Here is a 23,265-nt window from a genome sequence, read left to right as displayed (position 1 = left end):
TGTCCCACAAGCATCTGCCATCTTTAGATTTCTCCAGAAACTCTGTCATGACAGTTTCGTCCGCCTTACTCTGTGTTCCATTAGCTATATTTGAACAGGGTTTAATCCTGTATGCATTGACAAAAACGAACTTCTGTCAGGTGGTTCTCACAACAGCAGTTTATTGGGTGGACTGTCACGTGAACACAGCCAACTGATAGTGCGACAGTCGTCTGCTGGCCAAAATGCCTACATAAATTCGGTGGGCTCGTGAATTTAATTAATTAAGCTTTTTGTAGCAAACAACACAATCATTGGAAATGCTTATTTTAGCGACTGCAATTATACTGTACCTAGATGTCTAATTTATTCATGTATAAAAATACAAATTCCGAACTTTTACACATCAGAGCTTCACCTCTGCTTCTTATAGGTAAAGTACTACAAAACCATTTATTTTGATTTTGTTCCCACTCATTAATGTTATAATATTTGTTGATAAGGGAATCTTCATTTTTGCGAAGGTTTCCACAGTTTATTCTGTGTGGAGCATATGGAACATCCTAAAATGATATATCAGTCACGGTTTTGTTGGTATATTGCTCTGGACTGAAGCTCACGAAAAGTCATTTTTCAGATGTGATTTTTGCCACTGCTGTTCCAATTAATGTATGTCTCTTTGTCTGAAATATGAAGAAAATCAGAATATGGTAGCTGTTTAAACAATGGGCACTCTTCTATGATGCTTTCTTTTGCAAGGCCATCTACTACTTCATTATGCCAAATACCTGAGTGCTCCTTTTACCAATATTACATTGACATATTTATTTTCATTGTAGGCTTTCATTATTAATGCGTTACATAATAGATAGAACTGTTATCATTTTCCACTTTAGAATATCTAATTGCTCCAGAGCAGTTCTAGAGTAAGTCAGAATTAATTAGTGTCTTGTTTCCTTTTACAGTTCCAGACTTAATTGCTTCATTAACAGCTGTTACTTCTGCAATATAAGTAGGACTATTGCTTGATGGCGGTAATGAAAACTTTTTACCCGTCTGCAACTTAGGGCAACAATATCTGCAACCAACTCCCTCATAAGTTTTGGATCCGTCAGTACGAATATGCAAAAAATCTGGCCTTCACCTTCCCCCGAATTTATTACTTCCCTGTTAGCTCCAAACTCTGGACCTGTTCTATATCACACACAAAAAACTTCAGGTTGGGAGGCTGTTGTTTCAAATTTTTTCACGTAATACTGGTAACACTCGGCCCTTCCGTGTCAAAGAGAACGTCAGTCTGAGACATCAAAAACCTGTTACTAACAGTGGTGCTCGTTTGTATTCTTCAAGGTATCCTCCTTCTGCCAAACGCTTACTTTAGCTATGATGGGAGGGCCCCTAAAACAGTTCAATTTCGTTTTGTGGAATATCTTTGGTGTATTTGCTATCGATATGCTAAATCGATGGACTAGCGTCAGTGCAGGAGGCATCAGGGATTGGTTGTTGTTTATGTTTGGTTCGGGGCGGGAGATCTTGTGAAGCCGGTAGTGTAACTGTGCAAGGAAAAACAGTAAGTAGATAGCTTATGCAAATGGGGGACTATGAAGACGTGGGCTTGAGCCTTTTTAGAGGAATGGACACGATTCAAATAGATCAGGACAATGAACATCTGGAACAAGAGGCAGCGGAAGAGCAGCGTAGAAGAAATGAAGAGGTTAGCAACGGGTAGTTTCGAAATGTTAATTATGACACAGCGGAAAGAAAGATTGCGGAAATATGGTTTAATGTTGTGTCTAACAATGTTTTGTTTTTTATTTGTGCTACAGCTTCGAAGTATTTTGAAACAAACTTTTGCCGACCTGTCATTCGATGACGACGACGAAGAGGATGATGACGACGAGGATGACAGCGGTGCAGATGATGACAGCGATGTTAACAGTAGCGACAGTGATGATAGTAGATGTAGAAATAATGAGAAGCAACACCAAGGTGAAATTCAAGGCGACATAACAAATGTTTAGCTTCATAATATTTACCTTTTTTGTCACTAGTATTTTGGTAGATTGTCGGTATAGTATCATTTCGAGATGTCATTTTATTATTCACATTTTGCCACAGAACCCACTGTATTAAGTCATCTAAAAATTTTTCGATACACTGTGACCAAGAGGCATTGTCTCACATTTGAAAGAATTCATCAGCCCAGTGGTCAGCGCACACAATTTATTTCAGTTACTTGGTTTTACCTAAATGGAAAGGCCGCTTGAACTGCTATGGAGAAAATATGTGAGTTAAGAAATTACAGGTAGTTAAGAAACTGAAATACAGTGAAGTGTTTTCAGAGATCTTGCAGCTCCTGTATGTTACAGCTGATGAACAGATTTGCCGCCCAGCGTGCAATAGTTCGTAATGTAGCAGTGTTATTGCTCAGTTGTGGTTTTGAGTATTTAATATATCAAGTGTAATGTATACATAATGTTTTATTTTATCAACAAGTTATTTGGTTTTTGTTTCAAAATTTTCATTACAAATATAGGGGACATTGAGTCTTTCATCATAACTTTTTCATTTCGATATACAAAGAGTGTCAAATGCTGAAAATACCACCCACATTATTGTAAGTTAAATCTTCAAATTACATTAATTGAAGATTAACAGCAGATATTAAATATTACTAATGAAGCATTAGCATTTTTACAATCTGTATTACCAAAAGAAGTCTGTAATATTTCGTGACAGTTGGCTATCGCCAATGTGGGACTCATATTGGCCATGTGTTAGGCTAAAATGAAGGTATGAAACTACCAACAAAGGCACAAACTTGAATGTAATCTAGAGCTTGCTTATTGTTAATCTGATGTGCCTGTTTAGTTTTTGACAATTGCTTTCTCGATTTTGTCCACAACCTCATGTATTCTTCTTTGTGGTGGGCCTGCTTATTAGAGGATCTGTTGTGTTATGAAAATCATATAATGGTGTGGGATGACATTATGTACTCAGGAAGTGCAAATTCTTTTTGTCTGACATTCTAATAGGACATGAGTGACACATGTTACTTTATGGTTTTTCAGAAAATCGTATTTAATAAGTATCACTATGTGAATTACGTTGTTACAAATTACAGAACCTGCCTTAATGGTTCATTGTTGCACCTCAAGTGGGTAAAGAGGCACAAGTGTTTGGTGAATGAAGGTCACCATACAAAATCCAGTCCAATGTTTATTTTGTTCTATAAATTCTGTGAGCTTCAGTGATGTAGAATGAATCAAGGTGTATATTAACAAAGAGCATTAGCTGCTTGGAACTACTTGTCTTAACTTTATTTATACGAGGGTCACTCCAAAAGAAATGCACACTATTTTTTTAAAAATCCATGTTTTATTCTATGCTTGAAAGTTTTACAGTGTGTAGATACATCCTTTAGGGACAATATTTTCATTTCTCCACATAATTTCCATCCCTCTCAACTGCCTTGCGCCATCTTGGAACCAGCGACTGTATACCCGCACGGTAAAATTCTGGACCAACCTGTTGGAGCCACTGTTCAGCAGCATGCACAAGAGAGTCATCATCTTCAAACCTTGTTCCACAAAGAGAATCTGTCAGTTTCCCAAAGAGATGATAGTCACATGGAGCCAGGTGAGGACTGTAAGGCGGGTGTTTCAGTGTTGCCCATCCGAGTTTTGTGATTCCTTCCATGGTTTTTTGATGACATGTGGCCGTGCATTGTCGTGCAACAGCAAAACATCCTGCTTTTGCCAATGTGCTCGAACATGACTCAGTCGAGCTTGAAGTTTCTTCAGTGTCGTCACATATGCATCAGAATTTATGGTGGTTCCACTTGGCATGATATCCACAAGCAAGAGTCCTTCGGAACCGAAAAACACCGTAGCCATAAATTTTCCAGCAGAAGGTGTGGTTTCGACATTTTTTTTTTCTTGAGTGAATTTGCATGATGCCACTCCATTGATTGCCTCTTTGTCTCTGGTAAAAAATGATGGAGCCATGTTTCATCACCTGTCACAGTTCTTCCAAGAAATTCATCTCCACCATTCTCGTAATGTTCCAAAAGTTCGCTGTATACTGTTTTTCTTCTTTCTTCGTGAGCCACTGTCAACATCCTGGGAACCCACCTGGCACAAGCTTTTTTTAACGCCAACACTTTCGGTATTCTGCAAACACTCCCTTCCACTATCCCAACGTAGTGTGACAATTCATTCACTGTGATGCGTCTGTCAGCAGTCACCAATTCGTTAACTCTCTGTACATTGTCTGGAGTGTGTGCAGTTCGAGGTCTGCCACTGCGAGAACAATCTTCAATATTGCCGCGCCCGCTTTCATCACGTAACCTGCTTGCCCTCTGACTAACTGTACTGCGATCGACAGCAGCCTCTCCGTACACCTTTTTCAGCCTCTTTTGGATGTTTTCCACTGTCTTGTTTTCACAGCATAGGAATTCTGTGACAGCACGTTGCTTCTGAATTACATCAAGTGTAGCTGCTATCTTGAAGACATGCTGTGACGGTGCTACTCACAGGAACAGGTTGAACTAAGTTTGAAAACAAGCAGGAAGGGTGTACCTACACACTGTAAAACTTTCACACATGCAGAATGAAAACTGTATTTTTACAAAAATAGTGTGCCTATCTTCTAGAGTGACCTTCGTAGTTAGCTATCACAAACGGTGATGTTTTGTTTGGCCATACATAGGCTTAGACAGACATACTAAAGCTAAGAGCAAATGCATTAATTTGAACAGAAAAAAGTCACCTCTTCCTCGATTGTGTTACTATCTACTAATTTTTTGAATATACTTAAAGAAAAGTCATTGCAGATAATTATACGCCCATATATCTGATGTCAATCTGTCGTAGAGCTATCACTTCACAAACGAGTCAATGTGGCAGATATTTGACATTAAGCACATAGTGAGGAAAACTTCAGAACATATTTGAAATTATGCTTAAAGTTTGTCGAAAGTTACTAAGTGCTCTCATTATCGCGTATTCGATGACTATAGTCTGTGTAAAATGTGCTCCATTTTAAGCGAGAAGCTTTACACAGAATTGGAAAACGTAAGCTCTCTATTATTTTAGAATCAGTTTGTGTAATCGGAAATTGATATGATCTGACCAAACTAGTGCTTCAGGATTTGCAACTGGTTGTAATTAATAAGATTTATTTGGTCAGTATTTTGTGAAACTAAAATTACTGACTATGTTGCACTATTCACTGGAGATATTAACACTGTGCTTACAAGCTGTGGGACTATTATTTGTAAGGTAGGTCCATTGAATATCGATTTACAGACTACACGGACCTACTAATAAGTCAGCAGTGAGCCGACACCATTCAGTTCACGATCACACACATTAGTCCTGCGGCCTACAGGGTTAGAACTAATTGTGTCTCTTGCCAGTATGTTTACATCTGCATATGTACACTGGAAACTACTGAAGTGCGTGGCAGAGGATACTTAACACAGTACCAAATGCTAGCGTTTTTATGCTTCCCAATATTGTTTAGAGAGTGGGAGAATGACTACATAAACATATGTGTGCACTGTACTTAGTCTAATTTCGTGCTCACGATCTCTATAGAAGCGATACATAGGAGCTTAAAAATACCTCTAGATTTTTCGCTCCTCGAAGCTCTGTAAGTAGGCTTTCACAGGATATTTTTTTGTACATTTTGAAAGAATCTCCCAGTTTTTCAGAATTTCCGTGACTATCCCCCTTTAGTCGAGCAATCCTGTAACCATTTGCTAGGCATTTCTCTGTACGTGTTTGATTTCCCTCGTTATTTCTGTTTGGCACGGGTCCAACATACTCTAGCACTGTTCTAGGATGGGTTGCACGAGTGTTTTGTAAGCAGTCTCCTTTATAAGCTGGTGGGATTTTTCCAGTATTCTACTGATAAACTGAAGTCTTGTACCTGCATTTGCAAATGATTATACTCAGGTATTTGTATAAGTTGACTGATTCCAACAATAACTGGCTGGCTGATGTTGTGGTTATGGGGTACTGTGTGTTTTCATCCTGTGACATGCACAATTTTGTGTTTATGAACATTTAAAACAGGTTGTCAATCTTTGTACCACTTTGAAACCTTAACAAGATCTAACTGAACATTTGTGCAACTTTTTCAGGTGGTACTTTTGACAGATAACTACATCATCTTCAACAAGTCTAAGGTTATTTTTTAATATTGTTTGACAAATCATGGGCAGAAGCATTCCAACACAATTCCCTGGGGCACATCTGAAATCACTTCTACAACTGTCGACAACTCTACGTATGTACAAGATAATGTGTCACATCCTCCATAAACGTGTTACATCCTTCCCAATGAGAAAATCTCTAATTTTCTTTGATGCCCCATACAATTGCACTCTCGGTAACTCAGTTCAAAATACCTCGGGCCATCTTTTGGGATGGACATAAATGTGATTGGACAGTAATTATGGAGATCACTTCTGCTACCCATCTTCTAGGTGGGTGTGACCTGCACTTTCTTCTGAATACCACTGACACCAGTACTTGTCACACGTGTTTGCAGAGTTCGTGAGTCCTCCTCCTGCTTTGCCACGTTTAATTTCAGTTCCTGTGTGATCCGCTAGTATCTAGACACTAATTTTGCTGACACCAACAGCCTTTACATATGACCAGAATGTCTTTGGGTTTTACGAGAGTTCTTTCGTAAGATGCTGCTATGGTAGTCATTGAAGACTTCAAGCATTGCCCTCTTTTGACAGTCAAACACGTTTCATTCAGCATCTTTCCATGTAGAGCCTTATGCTTTGTTTTATACCTACTATGCATTAGTCTCTGTTTCTTTTGGTGTGACTGTATACTGTGGAGGGTCTCTCCCTTTACGCTCGGTATATATCTGTCTGATGTATGCTCGGCTAGTCTTTTAAACCTGAGCCACAGTTCTACATGCAACTGCCCGGAGTTAAATGTTTCAAGTTGCTCATTGAGATATGACACTACTGCCTGTTCAGCTGATGTACTGAACATCTATCTCTTTCTACTCATTTTACCTGCCCTTTGTACTTCCATAATCATTGTTGCTGCAGTTGCCTCACAGTCACTGTGGACATCCTCAAAGAGGTGTGCAATTCCGAGCTGTCTGTTGTAGATAGTATTTGAAGAAGACATTTAGTAATGTTTTACAGGATGTCTTGCAGTACCCACCACTTAGAAAACTGAAATTTTCCCGCTCTACTGTTGAACATCTTCTCGAGTGGTGACAGTACAATTGGAGAACTTACGTTCTAGTGAACTCGAGGGTCGCTCTCAAGTTCTTATGTACATCTAGAGGCAAATCCTTAGTATTGAGTTTTGTGCAAACAATCTCACCTTCAGCTTCAATTTCCATCTCAGTGGTTTTGGGTTTCTTGTCCCCAGTGGCACATACAGTACTTCCATTTTCATTACCCTCGATATATGCGTAATTTCTCTCAAAATATTTCACTGCTATCAGTTTTGGTTTTCAACCAACTTTCTGTACCTAATATTATGTGAGCTCCACTGGAGTGCTTTGAACTCTGTCAAATTGTACTGAATGCTTCTACAGTCAATAACAAGGGTTTTAATATCGGTACTTGTGGGGAGCACTTCTTTGGATCTTACACAGATACTTCATGGTCTCATAAAGCTATCTTTATACGAGCCAGGTGTAGAGTTGCATAATCTGAAAAACTGTTCCGTGCGTCACACATTCAGTCAGTTACCTGAGTAGCAGCCTCTGACGTGTAGTGCACATTTGACCTACACGGCGGAGGCTTCACGTTTTTAAGTCCTATAGCAGAACTGTACAAAGTCACTTCGCAGCCCATCACACAGGTTTCAAAGTCTCAGGTTCGAGACTTCCGGCCGACTTGGAAAGGGTGGCTGCAGTCAGTTCTGTTGACAGTGATATCAGACTGTGAGCTCCATCAAAACTCCACAGGTGAGGTGGTCTTGTCGACCTCCTCTGCCAGTCGTCGGAACAGTCTGAGTACGATCTCGTAGCCCGTCATTTCCGAAGTGCACCACTGTCTGCAGTCGGTTGCACCCTGCTCCCAGCCTCTATACTTGTTGAATAACATAGTGGGAGCCTGAGGTGTTCCTTTCCGTCCCATCTCGTAATTCCCTCGGGCCGCGATAACTGTAGTACGACATGCGGATTCTGACGTCGGCCTGTCTCTTTTAATCTCTGTACCGTTACGTGTGCAGTCAGAATGCAGCCGATCTCGTGGCCAAAATGTACAGTCTTTGTACAACAGTCAGTAAAATTGAGATCTGTATCTTTTCTACGAACGACATTTTCACATATGAAATCTGGACTGTAAGAAACTGATCAGAAATCACAAATAGGCAAAATCGTTGTCGGAAATTGTAGTCGTAAATTATAACTTAAAAAAATAATTTGGTCAGTTGAGTGGGGTAACTTAAGCTTACATATCTTTTTTTTTTTTGCTTAATTTATTTGAAGTTGTGCAGAGTGTTTGTAATCTTGGATTTTAATGTCACCACAAATAATCTCGAATACTGATATGTAATAGATTGTCTCTCTCTTCGTCTCATATCTTCTTAAAACTCGCCAGTTATTGTAATTACTGAGGAAGGAGTGTACAGTATTTGCCACGTTATTTTTGAGACAGATATAGCTCATTCGCGTGAATTTGGCATCTTTTTAATTGCAAAACCTTCAATGTGGCACTCTTCTCTGAGCACTGTGGCCTCGTGGCATCCGACACTACTGTGTAGATTAAAATGAATTCTAACTTCCTCAGCAGAATAGATTCTGACTGAACCTAACCTCCCTCATTCCACCAAATATTGGCAAATGAGATCTCGTGGCGAAAATGTACAGTCTTTGGACGACAGTCTGTAAAATTCAGATCGGTATCTTTTTTTTTCAAATGACATTTTGACATACGAAATATGGACTGTGAGAAACTGGTGAGTTCATTCTGAGAAAGGAGGAATTTGTGGCTTCCTGAGGATGAAAAATATGATAGTCAGGATGTAGCTGAGAATCTGTGGACGGAACTTGCAGATTTATTAGAAATCGCACCGTGACCGAGCTGTAGGACGATGTTATCGGGTGACCTCGGGCGACGGTGTCTGGCGACCGTCGGCGGTGCCACTGTGAACGCAGCCCGAGGGGTGCCGCGAACTGCTGACAGTCGACGGACTGCTACCCTTTTGCACCCGCTCCCCCCTTGCGATAAGGGTAACGGTGGCCTTCCCGGTAGGTGAGGCTCGTAATTGCAGAGCTAGTTGCAACAGCTGAATGGCTATTCAGTAAAAGCTGTCAGTCCCCACTGTTCCTCTACAGTCGATAACTGTGTCCGATCCTGTCGTCAGAAAAACTGGCGTAAAAGTTAGCCGAGCACAGAATGTCTCCTCACCGTCACCTGTGGCCTGTCGTCGGCTCAGGTCGGGACTGTTCGAGACTTACCTGGTGTCGGCCTGCAGTCCGAAGAGTGGTTTGATGGAGCTCCCTGAGCTAGTCTATCCTGCACAGCCCCCCACGCCCCCACACGCGTGCTTTTCTCTGCTACCCAAATTTACTGTTCCTTCCTTGGAGCCTCAGTATGTGCCCTAAAAACTGATACCTTTGTAAGTCCTCATTAGTTATTCAATCCACTCATACAATCTTCAGGATTCTTCTACACCATTGTATTGCAGCACAGTATGGGATCCGTACCAGGTAGGATCTGTGCAGGTCACGTCATTTTGTACTGTCGAGAAATACGGGAGAGGATATCACGAGTATTTTGTGTGAATTGGGATGGCAATCATTAAAACGAAGGCAGTTTTCATTTAAGTGAAATCTTTTCATGAAATTTCAAACACCAACTTTTCTTCCAAATGCCAAATATTTTTTTGATGGTCACTTACGTAGGGGGAAATTATCATTGTAATAAATAAAGCAAAATCAGAGTTCTGAAGGAAAATTGTAGATGTTCATATTTCCCACGTGCTGTTCTAGAGTGGAGAGCTAGGGGAATAGCCCGAAGGTGTGTCGACGAACCTTCTGCCGGGCACGTAAGTGTGAATAACAGAGTAGATAAAGCTTGTATTGTCTTCCTGTCTTATCTGTGTATCGTACACATTTCCTTTTGTTTGAGTATACACTCGGTGCAAATACCTTTGGGAAAGACTTCCTGAAGGTATTTACAGTCGGTGTTAGCAAACTTCTCATTTTCAGAAACAGTCTTCTTGTCATTGCCAGTCTGCATTTTATATCCTCTCCACTTTTGCCACTGTCAGTTATTTTGCCACACAAACAGCAAAACCATCTGCTACTTTTAGTGTCTTATTTCCTAATTGATTCTTTCAGCATCACCTGATTCAGTTTGCCTTCAGTGTGCCCTTCTTTTTGTTTTATTGTGATTTGGTGAAAATTTAAATTTCTGCAGTATATTCCAGATGTTGTCTTCCAATGTTAATACAACACACTAGACTGAGCATGTATGAAGTCAAATTTAACACAGAGCCATTTACATAAATATGTTTCTGTGCAGCATTAGCTCAGGCGGTCCTGGAGGAATCCCTGATATTGCCACCACGACCTGTGACCGAGGGCTCCGTAATGTTTCCCGAAAATGGCCACATGACACCAAAGTGGGACACGTCTACTAACAGTGAGCTGCCACCAAAAATGTGCAAGGAATCTGGTAAGTGTCCACTGCTGTTCTCCAGTTGAATAATGTAAACAAAGAGATGTAATATGACTTCATTCACTCGTTCGGAGATGTTCCTCTTCTTCCCAACTCCCCCTTGCCCACTGTGCCTCTCCCCCACTCAGTCATTGTCTCTCTCACCCTCACTCTCCCCGTGTTCCCCAGTGTCCCTCTCCCTCTTACCCTTCTCCCCTCGTCCCTCTCTCCCTCTGCTCATCTCCCCATCCCCTGGTCCCCCGTGCTCTCTTTCTTGTTCCTCCTCTCCCACTTCTTGTCCCCTGCCACTCTCACCATCTCACTCTCTTCCCCTCTATCCTTCTCCTCCTGCATCCCAGTCCCCTTCTTCCTCTTTCCTTTTCTCTTTCGTCCCCTTTCCCAATTTCCGTTCCCCTCCCCCACTTTCCCTTCCTCTCCCCCACTTTCCCTTCCTCTCCCCCACTTTCCCTTCCTCTCCCCACTTTCCCTTCCTCTCCCCCACTTTCCCTTCCTCTCCCCCACTTTCCCTTCCTCTCCCCCACTTTCCCTTCCTCTCCCCCACTTTCCCCTCCTCTCCCCCACTTTCCCTTCCCCTCCCCCGCTCTGCCTTCCCCTCCCCCGCTCTGCCTTCCCCTCCCCCGCTCTGCCTCCGCCTCCCCCGATCTGCCTCCGCCTCCCCCGTTCTGCCTCCGCCTCCCCCGTTCTGCCTCCGCCTCCCCCGTTCTGCCTCCGCCTCCCCCGCTCTGCCATCCCTGTCACCTCTTCCCCTTCACCTCCCCCTCTTTCTGTCCCCCTACCCTTCTTCACCATTCCCTCCCCTCTTCCCCTCCCTCTCTAACTACCGCTCTTCCCCTCCTCCTCTTCCCCTCCTCCTCTTCCCCTCCCCCTTCCCCCCACTTCCCCTCTCCCTTTTTCGGTACCCTTCTTACCCTCCCCTCCCATTCCCCTCTTTCCTTTCCCCCTCTTTCCCTTTCCCCCTCTTTCCCTTTCCCCCTCTTTCCCTTTCCCCCTCTTTCCCTTTCCCCCTCTTTCCCTTTCCCCCTCTTTCCCTTTCCCCCTCTTTCCCTTTCCCCCCTCTTTCCCTTTCCCCCCTCTTTCCCTTTCCCCCCTCTTTCCCTTTCCCCCCTCTTTCCCTTTCCCCCCTCTTTCCCTTTCCCCCCTCTTTCCCTTTCCCCCCTCTTTCCCTTTCCCCCCTCTTTCCCTTTCCCCCCTCTTTCCCTTTCCCCCCTCTTTCCCTTTCCCCCCTCTTTCCCTTTCCCCCCTCTTTCCCTTTCCCCCCTCTTTCCCTTTCCCCCCTCTTTCCCTTTCCCCCCTCTTTCCCTTTCCCCCCTCTTTCCCTTTCCCCCCTCTTTCCCTTTCCCCCCTCTTTCCCTTTCCCCCCTCTTTCCCTTTCTCCCCTCTTTCCCTTTCCCCCCTCTTCCCCTTTCTCCCCTCTTTCCCTTTCCCCCCTCTTTCCCTTGCCCCCTCTTTCCCTTCCTCCCTCTTTCCCTTCCCCCGTCTTTCCCTCCCCTCCCAATATTTCGATCACCCTCCCTCTCTTTCCTACTCATCTTTCTCTCACCCCTCTGCCCATCCCCTAATCCCCCATACCCTCTTTCTCATCCCTCCTTCCCCTCTCCCACTTCTTGTCCCCTGTCCCCTGCCACTCTCTCCATCTCTTCCCCTCTGCCCTTCTCCTTCTGTTTTTCCCTTCCCCTCTTTTCTACTCATCTTGCCATCCCCTACTTTCTCTCCCTCCTATCCATCTTTCTCTTCCCCCTCCCAATCTTCCCTTCCTCCCCCCCAATCCTTTCACTACTTAATCTTTCCCTTCTCCCCTCCCTTCTGTCCCTTCCCCTCCTCCACCTCTTTCCCTTCTCCCTCCTCTTTCCCTTCTCCCTCCTCTTTCCCTTCTCCCTCCTCTTTCCCTTCTCCCTCCTCTTTCCCTTCTCCCTCCTCATTCCCTTCTCCCTCCTCATTCCCTTCTCCCTCCTCATTCCCTTCTCCCTCCTCATTCCCGTCTCCCTCCTCCTTCCCCCTCCTCATTCCCTTCCCCCTCTCCCTCTGCCAGTCCACTGCTGCTGCCCTGCCCCCCCACTGCCACTTCCCCCCCCCCCCCCCCCCTTACTGTGCTGCACCACATCTGCCCCTCTCCCACAATGTGTCTGTAGCCACTGAGGTCAGATCACGAGTAACTGTGCTTAATAGGAGAAGCAATCTGGGTGGTGGGGATAACGAGGAGGCTGGGATGGGGAGGGTGGATAGTGCTGATTGTGGGAGTGTGCAGGAAAGTGGTGGGTACAGGTGCAGTCAGGAGTTTAGACGGTTGGGGGAGAGGGCGAGTGGAAAGGAGAGATTAGAAGAGGGGGGAATAGAGACTGTTGGTGGGATGGTGGAATATAAGACTGTTTAGTGCCGGAGTGGGAGTAGGGCAGGGGATAGGACACCGGTCGAGATCAGCGGGGGCTACGGGAACGTAAGGTATATTGCAGGGCGAGCTCCCACCTGCACTGTTCATAAAAGCTGGGAAGGATCCAGAGGGGAATGGGCTCAGAAGCAGTCATTTAAGTGAAACCTGTCATTTTGGGCAGCATGTTCAAAAATTGTCTCTCTCAGCCAGAGTTTGTTGGTGGTCATTTGTGTGGACAGCCAGCTTGTTGCTGGTCATACCCACAGTGGCCACACACACGCGCGCGCGCGCGTGTGTGTGTGTGTGTGTGTGTGTGTGTGTGTGTGTGTGTGTCTTGACAGCTGACATGTTTGGGCAGTCTCTTTGTCATGCCTATCTGCATCTTGACACCCCCTCCTTGGGGTAGTAGCAGTCTCAAAAGATGCAGAAGTTTTAATTTTTATTTGTAGGCCTGAAGATGGCTGTTTTAGATGTTTGAAACCAGTTATCCGAAAAGTAAATGTGTTTTGTCATAAAACTATTTTTAAGACTTCTCCGTATTAGTTAGTGGTCTATTTTTTTAAGCTACACGAACGAGTTTGTCCCGTGCAGAATGAGACGTAGTGTCACTGTGGAGCAAAAATCTCCTCTCGGACAAATTTCTTCGACTCTTTGTCTCGACACTCTCCTGTAACCTGATCGGGAGACTTCAGCATTACACTCCCGAGACGGTTTACCCCTTACGGATGTGACGCTTAGTGCGACACCTCGGCAGTCCCGAAACACGGTGTCTTCCATTTTAGGTGGTGGCAAACTTGCACATTTTGTCTTCTTGATTTGCTTGTTTGTCTCTGGATCGTTGTGATACACTCGGTTCCCGACCGTGGCTCTCGGACAGCCGAAGGAGCCGTCCGGATCGACCTGACACGGATGTGACATTTCTGCCACTTCGTCGAATGGGAACGGTCAGTAGCAGAACTCACGAGGCGCATTCTGTCGCATCAAAATGCCGTGTGATGTGTCGGTGGGAATTGGCAGTTGGTTACTCAGTTGTGAGAGGTAGAGTAGAGAGCAAGGAATGGCAGAGGAAGAGGACGGGATTACGGGAAAAGCACCTGAACTGCTGTAGACAGGAGAGCTGGAGTTACGGGGCAGAAATGTGGGTGGCTGCTAATGAGGGTATACGTGTGTTTTGTAGCTCTGGAATACCTGTGGCCGTCTGCAGAAACTTGCTACGAGTGTCGAAAACTGTTCTGGAAGCAGGGGAAATGTGGCTATACGGGAAAGGGAACCCAGCAGTCGGACCCCAAAGCCTGTGCAGTAGTCGGCCGACTGCCATGTCGTCCTCGGTCGTCCGTCACCGGACGCCGTACGGAGAGGCACGGGGTCGGCAAACGGCATTCCTCGCCGTCGTCGACATTCTGACCTCGGAGCTGTGACCTCTCGGACGGGTAGCTCCTCGATCACCGTGGTGAAGGTGAGTGCTCCGCAGTCCGGTCCTCTCGGTCACAAAAATCCCCGGCAGTACCGGAAATCAGACTGGGTCCCCCGCGTAACAGGACTCCTGTCGACTGCTCGGCTGGGGTGGCAAATGGAGGAGGAGAGTGCGAGAGTACGGTGTAAACGTGACACTGTTATGTCTCGAGATTTGTACACCTGTGGCTAGGAGTAAGTTGTGTGACGTTACTTACTAGTTGCGTACCTAGTTGTGAGGTCACAGGATGAAAGCAATGAAATTTAAGCATAACTCTTGAGCGTCTGGAGCAATTTCAGCCAAATCGGCCTTCTTTGAAATCGGAGTATTTTCACCCTTCACGAAATACGGGTGTATTTTGCCTGTCTCGTATAATGTAAGTACCGGGTGGAATAGTTTTGTCATTGAATGTTCTCCGTTTACTTCTGTCAATATTTGTGGTGGAATGTGTGCTGCAAGAGCCTCGTTTTGACTCGGGCTTTTCAGCACACTGTCAAATTGGTCTCGCAGCGTCACATCTCGCATCTCGTCTTCATCTTCTTCCTCTTCCCACTCTAAAGCATTGTCTTCACGTTTAGTACCCAATCCGGCTCAGTTCAATACGACAGCAAAAAAGCATTACTGCCCAGTTCGAGTTTAGGAAACTAGTGCACGTAAAATCACTTCTCGCAGAACTTGACGAGGTCCACCGTTCGGAATATTGTACGTAAAAATGCGACAGTCGGGTTTACATTAAACTTGGAAGCAGGTTGCCCGGAGAAGCTGTATTTGCGAGTGAGTCTATAAAGCTCTCTCCACTCTGTACGAGTGCATTTCGAGTTTGTGTCTCGTCATATTCTGTGTACGAGTGTCAGACACGTGTCCGTTCAGTCGTACAAAGTTAACATTCGCCATTTGTCCGTTTGACTTACATTTCTTCTGCTTTCTGAATTGTAGTTCGGGATTTTGTCGAATAGTCTTTTCTGTTTTTCTATTCTCGTGTTCTTTTCACTGATCTCACATTAGACTGTTTTTTTCATTATTAGCATGTCCATTACACTGGTGATAGGCTCCATTCATAATTGTATATCTTCTCGTGCAGCCCTTAACCTTCCTCGAGGATCTCTGACGTTTGTATTTTCCTGTCATGTGCCACATGTTTCTCAAAATATTTGCAAAATTTTGTCTGTACCATTGTCATAATTGTAACTTATGTTGTGGCCTGTCATTTAAAATGTGACAGTCGTTTAAATATTTTTGTGAATTACGGCCTTTATCAGATATTTTTCTTCAAAGAACATAACTTTCATTTTATGTAATAAGATTTTAAAACTAGCTGTATCACGTCCGTACAGAATACGATGTACTGCTAGCTGGAGGACACCTTAATTTTTTTGTATTATCACTTTATCGACAGAAAATAGGTGTGCATCTAGTTCACACATAATTTTCCGTTAGCCAGTTATCTGGGAATTAAATTACGTACACGCACTAATCTAGGTGCACTGTCGTTTGCGAGTGACAGTGTAGTGTGTGAGAAAATGTAATTGACCTTCAGCCAGCAGTAGACTGACTAAAGCAAGTGCAGTACGTATACTCGTATCTTACAGAGTCTAAAATAATCGTCTTCTCTTCTTCTTCTTCAGTAGCGCTGCAGCCCTCGGTGAGTCTTGGATTCTTCAACACTTCTCGGTTATTTGCTGCTCTTTTCCACCCCCCGGACTCCGATATTGGTGATATCCATTATTACCTCGTCGATCCGTCTTCTTCTAAGTCTCCCTTTTCGCCTAGCTGAATGGATCACACCTTTCATCATTTTTTTGGAATTCTATCCTCTGCCATTCTCTCCAAGTGTCCTAGCCATCGTATTCGCTGTGGTTTCACAAATTTTACTATGTCCGTGCCTCGTATTAACTCTTGTAATTCGGCATTGTAGCATATTCTCCAGCCTTCTTCCTCCCTTATTGGCCCACAGATTTTGCGTAGTATTTTCCGCTCGATGGTTCTCCGTGCATTTTTATCACGTTCTGTCAATGTCCGTACTTCTGACCCGTATTTGATAATTGGGCGGACTGGGGAATTATATATTTGCAGTTTAGTTTTTCTTGTAACAAAGCTATTTCTGGAAAGTTGCGTATTTGCAAAGTAAGCTCTGTTTCCTGCTTGTATTCTTTCCTGTATAGCCAATTTTTAAGGCTTCTGTTTCCATTGCGTGGTATGTTTCTAGTAGTGGATTGGTATTTCTTCCTACTATAGCAACGTCATCAGCGTATGGACGTATCTGGCTAGTTTTCATAAATATGGTGCCTCTTTTGTTGATTTTATTTACTACACTATGCAGGGCTATATTGAATAAGACAGTGGAGAGAGTATCACCTTGCTTCACATCTTTATTAAAGTCAAAGCCTTCACTCGTTCTGCTTAGGACCTTTACTTATGCTCTCGTCTCTGTCATTGTCGTTCTGATTAGTCTTATTAGTTTAGCACATATACCAACTGTTTTCAGTACTCTGTAGAGTTCTTGCCGATTTATGCTGTCGGAGGCCTGTTTGAAGTTGATGAATAGGAAATGCAGATCTATATCATATTCATAGAACTTTTCCATCATTTGTCTTATCACAAATATTTGATCAGTTGTTCCTCTGACTGGTCAAAAGCCACACTGATATTCCCCTAGTATGCCTTCTGCACACTTCTGTATCCTTTCATTTAGTATACTTGTGAAGATCTTATAAGCTGTGCTTGTCAGTGTTATACCTCTATAGTTTTCACATGCTGTTCTGTCCCCTTTCTTATAAATGGAGATTGTTATTCCAATTTTCCAATTATCTGGCATAGTTTCTGTTTCCCATATATCTTATATTATTTTGTGCAGTCCTTTTATTACAGCCTCACCACCAGTTTTTATTAATTCCGGGATCATGCTGTCTTCCCCAGGGGCTCGATTGTTTTTTGACTTGTGCACAGCCTGGGAGACCTCTTGCAGTGTTGGCTTTCTTGCCTCATTGATTTCATTGTCTACTTCCAGCTCCACTCTTTCCTCCTGGGTGGCTCTCTCTTCATCTTCTAGGCTGGTGCCTAGTGTATCTTTGAAATACTCTGCCCATCTTCCCACTATCTGTTCTTCCTCCCTTATCATTTTCCCATCTTTACTGGAACAGGCCTTTGTTTTTGGTTGAAATCTATTCTTCATTTTGCCTGTGGCATGATAGACCTTCTTATTTCACTCTCTTCCTTTAATTGTTCTAGTTCTGAAAATTTTTTCTTATTCCACTCTCTTTTCTTTCTCTTGCACAGTCTGTTAGCTCTTATCCTTAATTCTGTATATTGTTCCACATTATTTCTGGTTGCTCTCTGTAGCACTTTTGTTCTTGCCCTGTTCTTTTCCTCTATTGCTGATCTGCAATCTTCATCAAACCATTCCTGGGTTCTTCTATTCCTTCTTATGCCTATTATTTCCTCTGCAGCATCCTTAATGGCTTTTTCAATTCCGTTCCACCTTTCGTCTACTCCACTGCGGTCTCTTCATTGCTCAACTTTCTGCTTAGTGTTACTTGGTATATTTATATAGTGTTACTTGGTATATTTTTTTACTTCATCAGGTATGTTCAGTTTGTCTGTATTCCATTTCATCATCTTTCCTATTTGCTGCCTCTCTCAAGACTGATTTTATCACAAAGTGGTCTGAATCACAGTTCGGTCTTCTGCAGCTCCGTACATCCGTAACTGACGTGGAGTGGTGTGCAATCACTAAAATATGGTCAATCTGATTGACTATCCATTGGCTGTACCCAGATGGATCCTTTTGTGTGGAAAGCAGGTACTTTTAATAATCGTATTATTCCTTGCTGCGAATTGGCACAGTAAGTCTCCATTCTCATTGTTTTCTTCGTGTAGTGAATATTTTCCAGAAACTCCGTACGGATGTTCATTCCTCCCTATTTTTCCATTAAAATCTCCTATTACTAGCATCAGGTTATATTTAGGTATTGCACCAATGAGTAATCTGGTTTATCTATCTGCCCGTTCCCTTGCCATCTTATTTCCTGTAGCCCTACAATATCATATTTGAATTTTAAAATTTCATTGACTATTTCTTTCATTTTTCCAGGCCGAAGCATTGTCCTCACATTCCACGATGCTAATGTCAGATTCTTTATCCGTATATGCTTTCCGTCCAGTTTCCGAGGCTTCTGTTGAATTTCCGTAATATTCTTTCTTCTTCTTCTTCTTCTTCTTCTTTTCTCTCTCTCTCTCTCTCTCTCTCTCTGTTTTTTTTTCTTTTTTTTTTTTTTTTTTTTTAAAAAAAAAAAAAGGTTTACTCCTCTAGGGAAGCTGGCTTCGCTACGCCTCTAGAGCCCTCCCTGCCCCGTGTTGTGGGACACACTTTGTCTGGCTCCTCTGTCGAGACTGATCCGGCTCGGGTGACCCCGCCAGTAGCTGTGCTACTGCCGGCACAGCTCTCGACTTCGACGAAGTGCGCAAACCCTCCCGCCTGGCACTGGAGGTGCCTGCTATGAGGCGGTGTCCCCTGGGAGGGAAAATAATTGTCCGCTTACTTCCGTTACCCGTCCTTTTGGTTTCGCACTTTAACACTTTGGCCGTACGTCCGGTAACTAGTCGAATTGCTGTGGGTACCAGTCGAGTTGCGTGTCGGTCCACCTCCGGAGTTCCGAAAGGCAGGAATTCTGTACGGCACAGACTCGGCGAGTGCGGTGTCGGCCGTGTGGCACTGGACATCTGTGCACGGGTCGTGCAGTTTCAGTAAACTGAGGGCCGGTCGTACGTGGTGCAAAGCTGTCACGATAGTATTCCGGACACGTCCCGTCGAGTTCGCGTCGAGTGAATTCGGTGGCCAAGAATCTACTTGAGTTAACTGTCGTGCTCCGCAAACTTTCGTAGTGCGATTCTGGCCCCGTATCGAGGGCACCTATCCTCCCTGCGAGTGCTGTCGCGGTCGGGAAAGATGGCTGACGTGACGGGTTACGGGCTGCCGCAATAGTGTTTGTACCGTCCACGGCAGTTGCCTTACCTCTGGTTCCACTGGAGCCCGGACGACTATCCCCCACAGCACAATACTGTACCCACCGGCACGCACCCGTGGTGCAGTGCGTTGTTCGAGCGGCCGGTCGTCTGGATGTGGATGTATCCGGATACGACAGTCGCTGCAGTGTAATTAGAAGTGAGTTTTGTCTGACCGGATGAAACGTTTTCTTCGGATCGTGGATCGGTCTGGACGATCCCAGTGCCCGGTACAGTAGTAATATTGGTGATGTCAGGTCTACACAGTAACAGAAAGGAGACGGCAGATACTCGACTCTGTATCCCACATTTGACAGTGTGCGGCGGATAGTGTGTTCTGAAACACTCGTACTTGAACTGGCATTGTATTCCGTGCTCTAGGTCACTGACTGTCCTGCCGTACGAAGTGGGAGAGTGTCATACGTGTTCGATAAGTAGTGCGACACATTTTTCTGAAAGCAGATCGGTTTTATTCGGGATTCTGAGGTGCCGTATTATTCCCCACTCTTTTGATTGTAAATACTTATTTTTCAACATAATATCCATTCAGTGTGACAGCCTTCCACCACTGTACTGGGAGTGCTACATGCCCGCAGGGTATCACTCTACTGGCCAGTGTCAGAGTCGTAGTCTCGCCGTGTCGGTACGGTCCCCGTCATCCGCTTGGGCAGAGATGTCCCAAACTCCTTGCCTCTGTATATGTCTGCTTGTGTCTGTGTATATGCGGATGGATATGTGTGTGTGTGTGTGAGTGTATACCCGTCCTTTTTTCCCCCAAGGTAAGTCTTTCCGCTCCCGGTATTGGAATGACTCCTTACCCTCTCCCTTAAAACCCAAATCCTTTCGTCTTTCCCTCTCCTTCCCTCTTTCCTGACGAGGCAACCTTTGGTTGCGAAAGCTAGAATTTTGTGTGTATGTTTGTGTTTGTTTGTGTGTCTATCGACGTGCCAGCGCTTTCGTTCGGTAAGTCAAATCATCTTTGTTTTTTTGGGAAAAATATATCTAAAAAGAAAGATGATGAGACTTACCAAACAAAAGCGCTGGCAGGTCGATAGACACACAAACGTACACATAAAATTCAAGCTTTCGCAACAAACGGTTGCTTCGTCAGGAAAGAGGGAAGGAGAGGGAAAGACGAAAGGATGTGGGTTTTAAGGGAGAGGGTAAGGAGTCGTTCCAATCCCGGGAACGGAAAGACTTACCTTAGGGGGAAAAAGGACATGTACACACACACACACACACACACACACACACACACACACACACACATCCATCCGCATATACACAGACACAAGCAGACATTTCAATTTTAAACTACTTTACTATACATACTCGGTTTTTGTTTATATCCCACCCTGCATTTTATTTGCAGCATTGTCTCCAGAGCTGATTGTACCCCTTCGATTCTGAGTCGAGTGGAAGGACCGAACTGGAGACTGCGAAGGTTCTGTGACGAACTAGGCTGTGACTTCTCGGACTTGCCCATTTGGTCGAGAACTGTATGGTTCCCTTAAATAGGTCACGTGTGCCCTACACACCGGAGGCTGCTATTCGGATAGCTGACTGCGTGTGTGGGATGCACACGAGGGTGTTTTAGATTAGGCGACTCTCCATCCTATCTGCATAATGATAGCTTTAGGAAACCCAGAAGCATCAGTGTACGGTGGAAAGAAAAGACTCCCACAGGTAATAGGGCAAACTGCCGAATCATTCACAACAGAGTGCCAGAGTTTGAAGCACTAGTGAAAAGCAGTGAAGTTCACATAATACTAGGTACGGGAAGCTGGTTGAAACCTGAGGTCGATAGCATTGAGATTTTTGGGAAGAATTTAAGTGTGTATCGAAACGATAGGCAAATGGAAATGATGTATTTGTCGCAGTAGACGAGAAACTTAAATCCGCTGAGGTAGAAACTGAAGTTACGTGTTATATTGGTTGGGCGAGACACATTATCGAGGGTGGGCATAAAGTGATTATTTGAACCTTCTACTGCTCGCCAGACTCTTCTCGTGATGTAACCGAAAACTTCAGAGAAAACCTCAGTTCACTTGTACTTACCTTCCCCAATCTTTGCCCGTTTGTTTTATTTGCCGAGTTTCTTTTTAATTAGACTCGGTGCCAGTTCCCGTGCCTTGCTGATGTTACAGCTGCAGTCTCGGTTGACGTGTCCGTCCCTGGTAAGAATTTCGATAGCCCACCTGACGGTGCTGTCCCAGTATTTAGATGTCTGTGCCGAGACACCGGTATTTCGGTAGTCCATTTCCTGATTTTCAGACGAACGGTGATCTGCGCCCGCCGACTTGTCGGGGCACCTGAGTCGAGTGTGCCTCTGGTGTTCTCGGCAACGATCTTCGACGGTGCTTACTGTCTTCCCGCACTGACACGGAATCTGGTATATGCCGGCCTTCCGCAAACCGAGATCGTCTTTGATACTTCCCAATAATGCTCGTGTTTTATCGGGTGGACAAAAGACAGTTCGTGCTCGGCGTTTCCTCAATATTCGTCCTATTTTCTCCGCATCTCCTAGTTGAAGAAGGTGGAAGTGTGTACAGTTCAACTTTTGCCGAACACTCGCTTCTGCTCTGATGTGCACTGCGGAAACTAGAAGATTTAGAGTTCTCGCATAAGGAAGTTAAAGGCTGCAGATTAGATTTATGTAAGAACTAGAGATTTGTATTTTAAATGAACAGGTGCAACTTAAAAACAGAGATTTCTTGGTAGTTTCAGGCCCTAATTTTTGACAACATAGGAGTTGGGCTTTGTCATACAGATGATAATGGAAATGTCATTTTCCTTTCTCCCTACTTCTCTGGTACTACTACCACCTCCAGTAACACATCGGTAATGTAAATGGTTCGGTTTATAGATATTTACTTATTCTTACTGTATATTAAATAACCCAGTGGTCTTTAGTACAGACCACACATTACGTAATTCTCCATTTCTTACTGACACTTTTTTTTGTATTTTTACTACAATTATCCCTAATATTTTACTTACTTTACCCCCACCCCCACCCCTCCACCACTCCCCATCTGTACCTAAATATTCCTTCCTCCTCCCTCTTGCTTTCTCACAAGTGACATACTTTAAGATATTTTACAGTAGTTTCTGTAATTCATCGGTATTTAAAGAAAAGTTTTGGGCGAAAACATAGCAAAATGCTCTTTGTTGGGTCTTTGCATTATCATAAGGTTGTAATGGTACTTTGACTTCCGCAAAGTTTTGATATTTGAATTGTTTTAAGCCATTTTAGTGTTATTATTTTACTCACTCTTGCGCGCGCACACACACACACACACACACACACACACACACACCACACATGCATATGAGTAGTGCCACCTCATTTCTGAAACTCTCCTTAACCGAAGAAACATTTGACTAGTTACATTTGTGAAGGACTAATGATGATCAGTGTGCTTTGTACAGTTTTACCATTATGTAGGTGAATTTTATTTTTCATTGGTGCTTTATGTCTACAATTTTAATGTACCTCCACAACATTATACAACCAGTAAGTGTTAAAGATCAGGTGCGAGAAATGAGTCGACCGTGGAAGCGTACCACTGAGATATTACTGTTAAAAAGGAAGGGCCGATTGTGCCCGTCGGAGAGACGTAACACCACACTGTGACTTTCTGGCCGTGTAAGGGCCGTCGACGAAGTTCGGGAGGATTTCCCTCGCACCAGGTATGGCAGTTTCGTTTGTCGACATAACCGTCGAGATGAAAATGAGCCTTGTCACTCGTCCACAGCAAATTTAAGGAGCCTTTGTTGTCCCTAATT

At 44.1% G+C, this 23,265-nt stretch overlaps 1 protein-coding gene across 1 annotated transcript in view; it reads left to right on the top strand.

Moving 5' to 3' along the window:
* The first annotated feature begins 1,457 nt into the window (after positions 1-1,457).
* Positions 1,458-23,265, top strand: part of LOC126109687 (plectin-like) — a 247,037-nt gene continuing 225,229 nt past the window's right edge. The window contains exons 1-3 of the mRNA XM_049914737.1: positions 1,458-1,693; positions 1,806-1,968; positions 10,499-10,651. Coding sequence (XP_049770694.1) covers positions 1,565-1,693; positions 1,806-1,968; positions 10,499-10,651 — 445 coding nt within the window. The 5' untranslated portion in view covers positions 1,458-1,564. The remainder of the gene's footprint in view (positions 1,694-1,805; positions 1,969-10,498; positions 10,652-23,265) is intronic.

The sequence above is a fragment of the Schistocerca cancellata genome, chromosome 12, assembly GCF_023864275.1.
Source record: "Schistocerca cancellata isolate TAMUIC-IGC-003103 chromosome 12, iqSchCanc2.1, whole genome shotgun sequence".
NCBI classification, from domain to species: Eukaryota; Metazoa; Arthropoda; class Insecta; order Orthoptera; family Acrididae; genus Schistocerca; species Schistocerca cancellata.
Note: the sequence above shows the minus strand (reverse complement) of the source record. Positions and strands in the feature narration are given on the sequence as shown.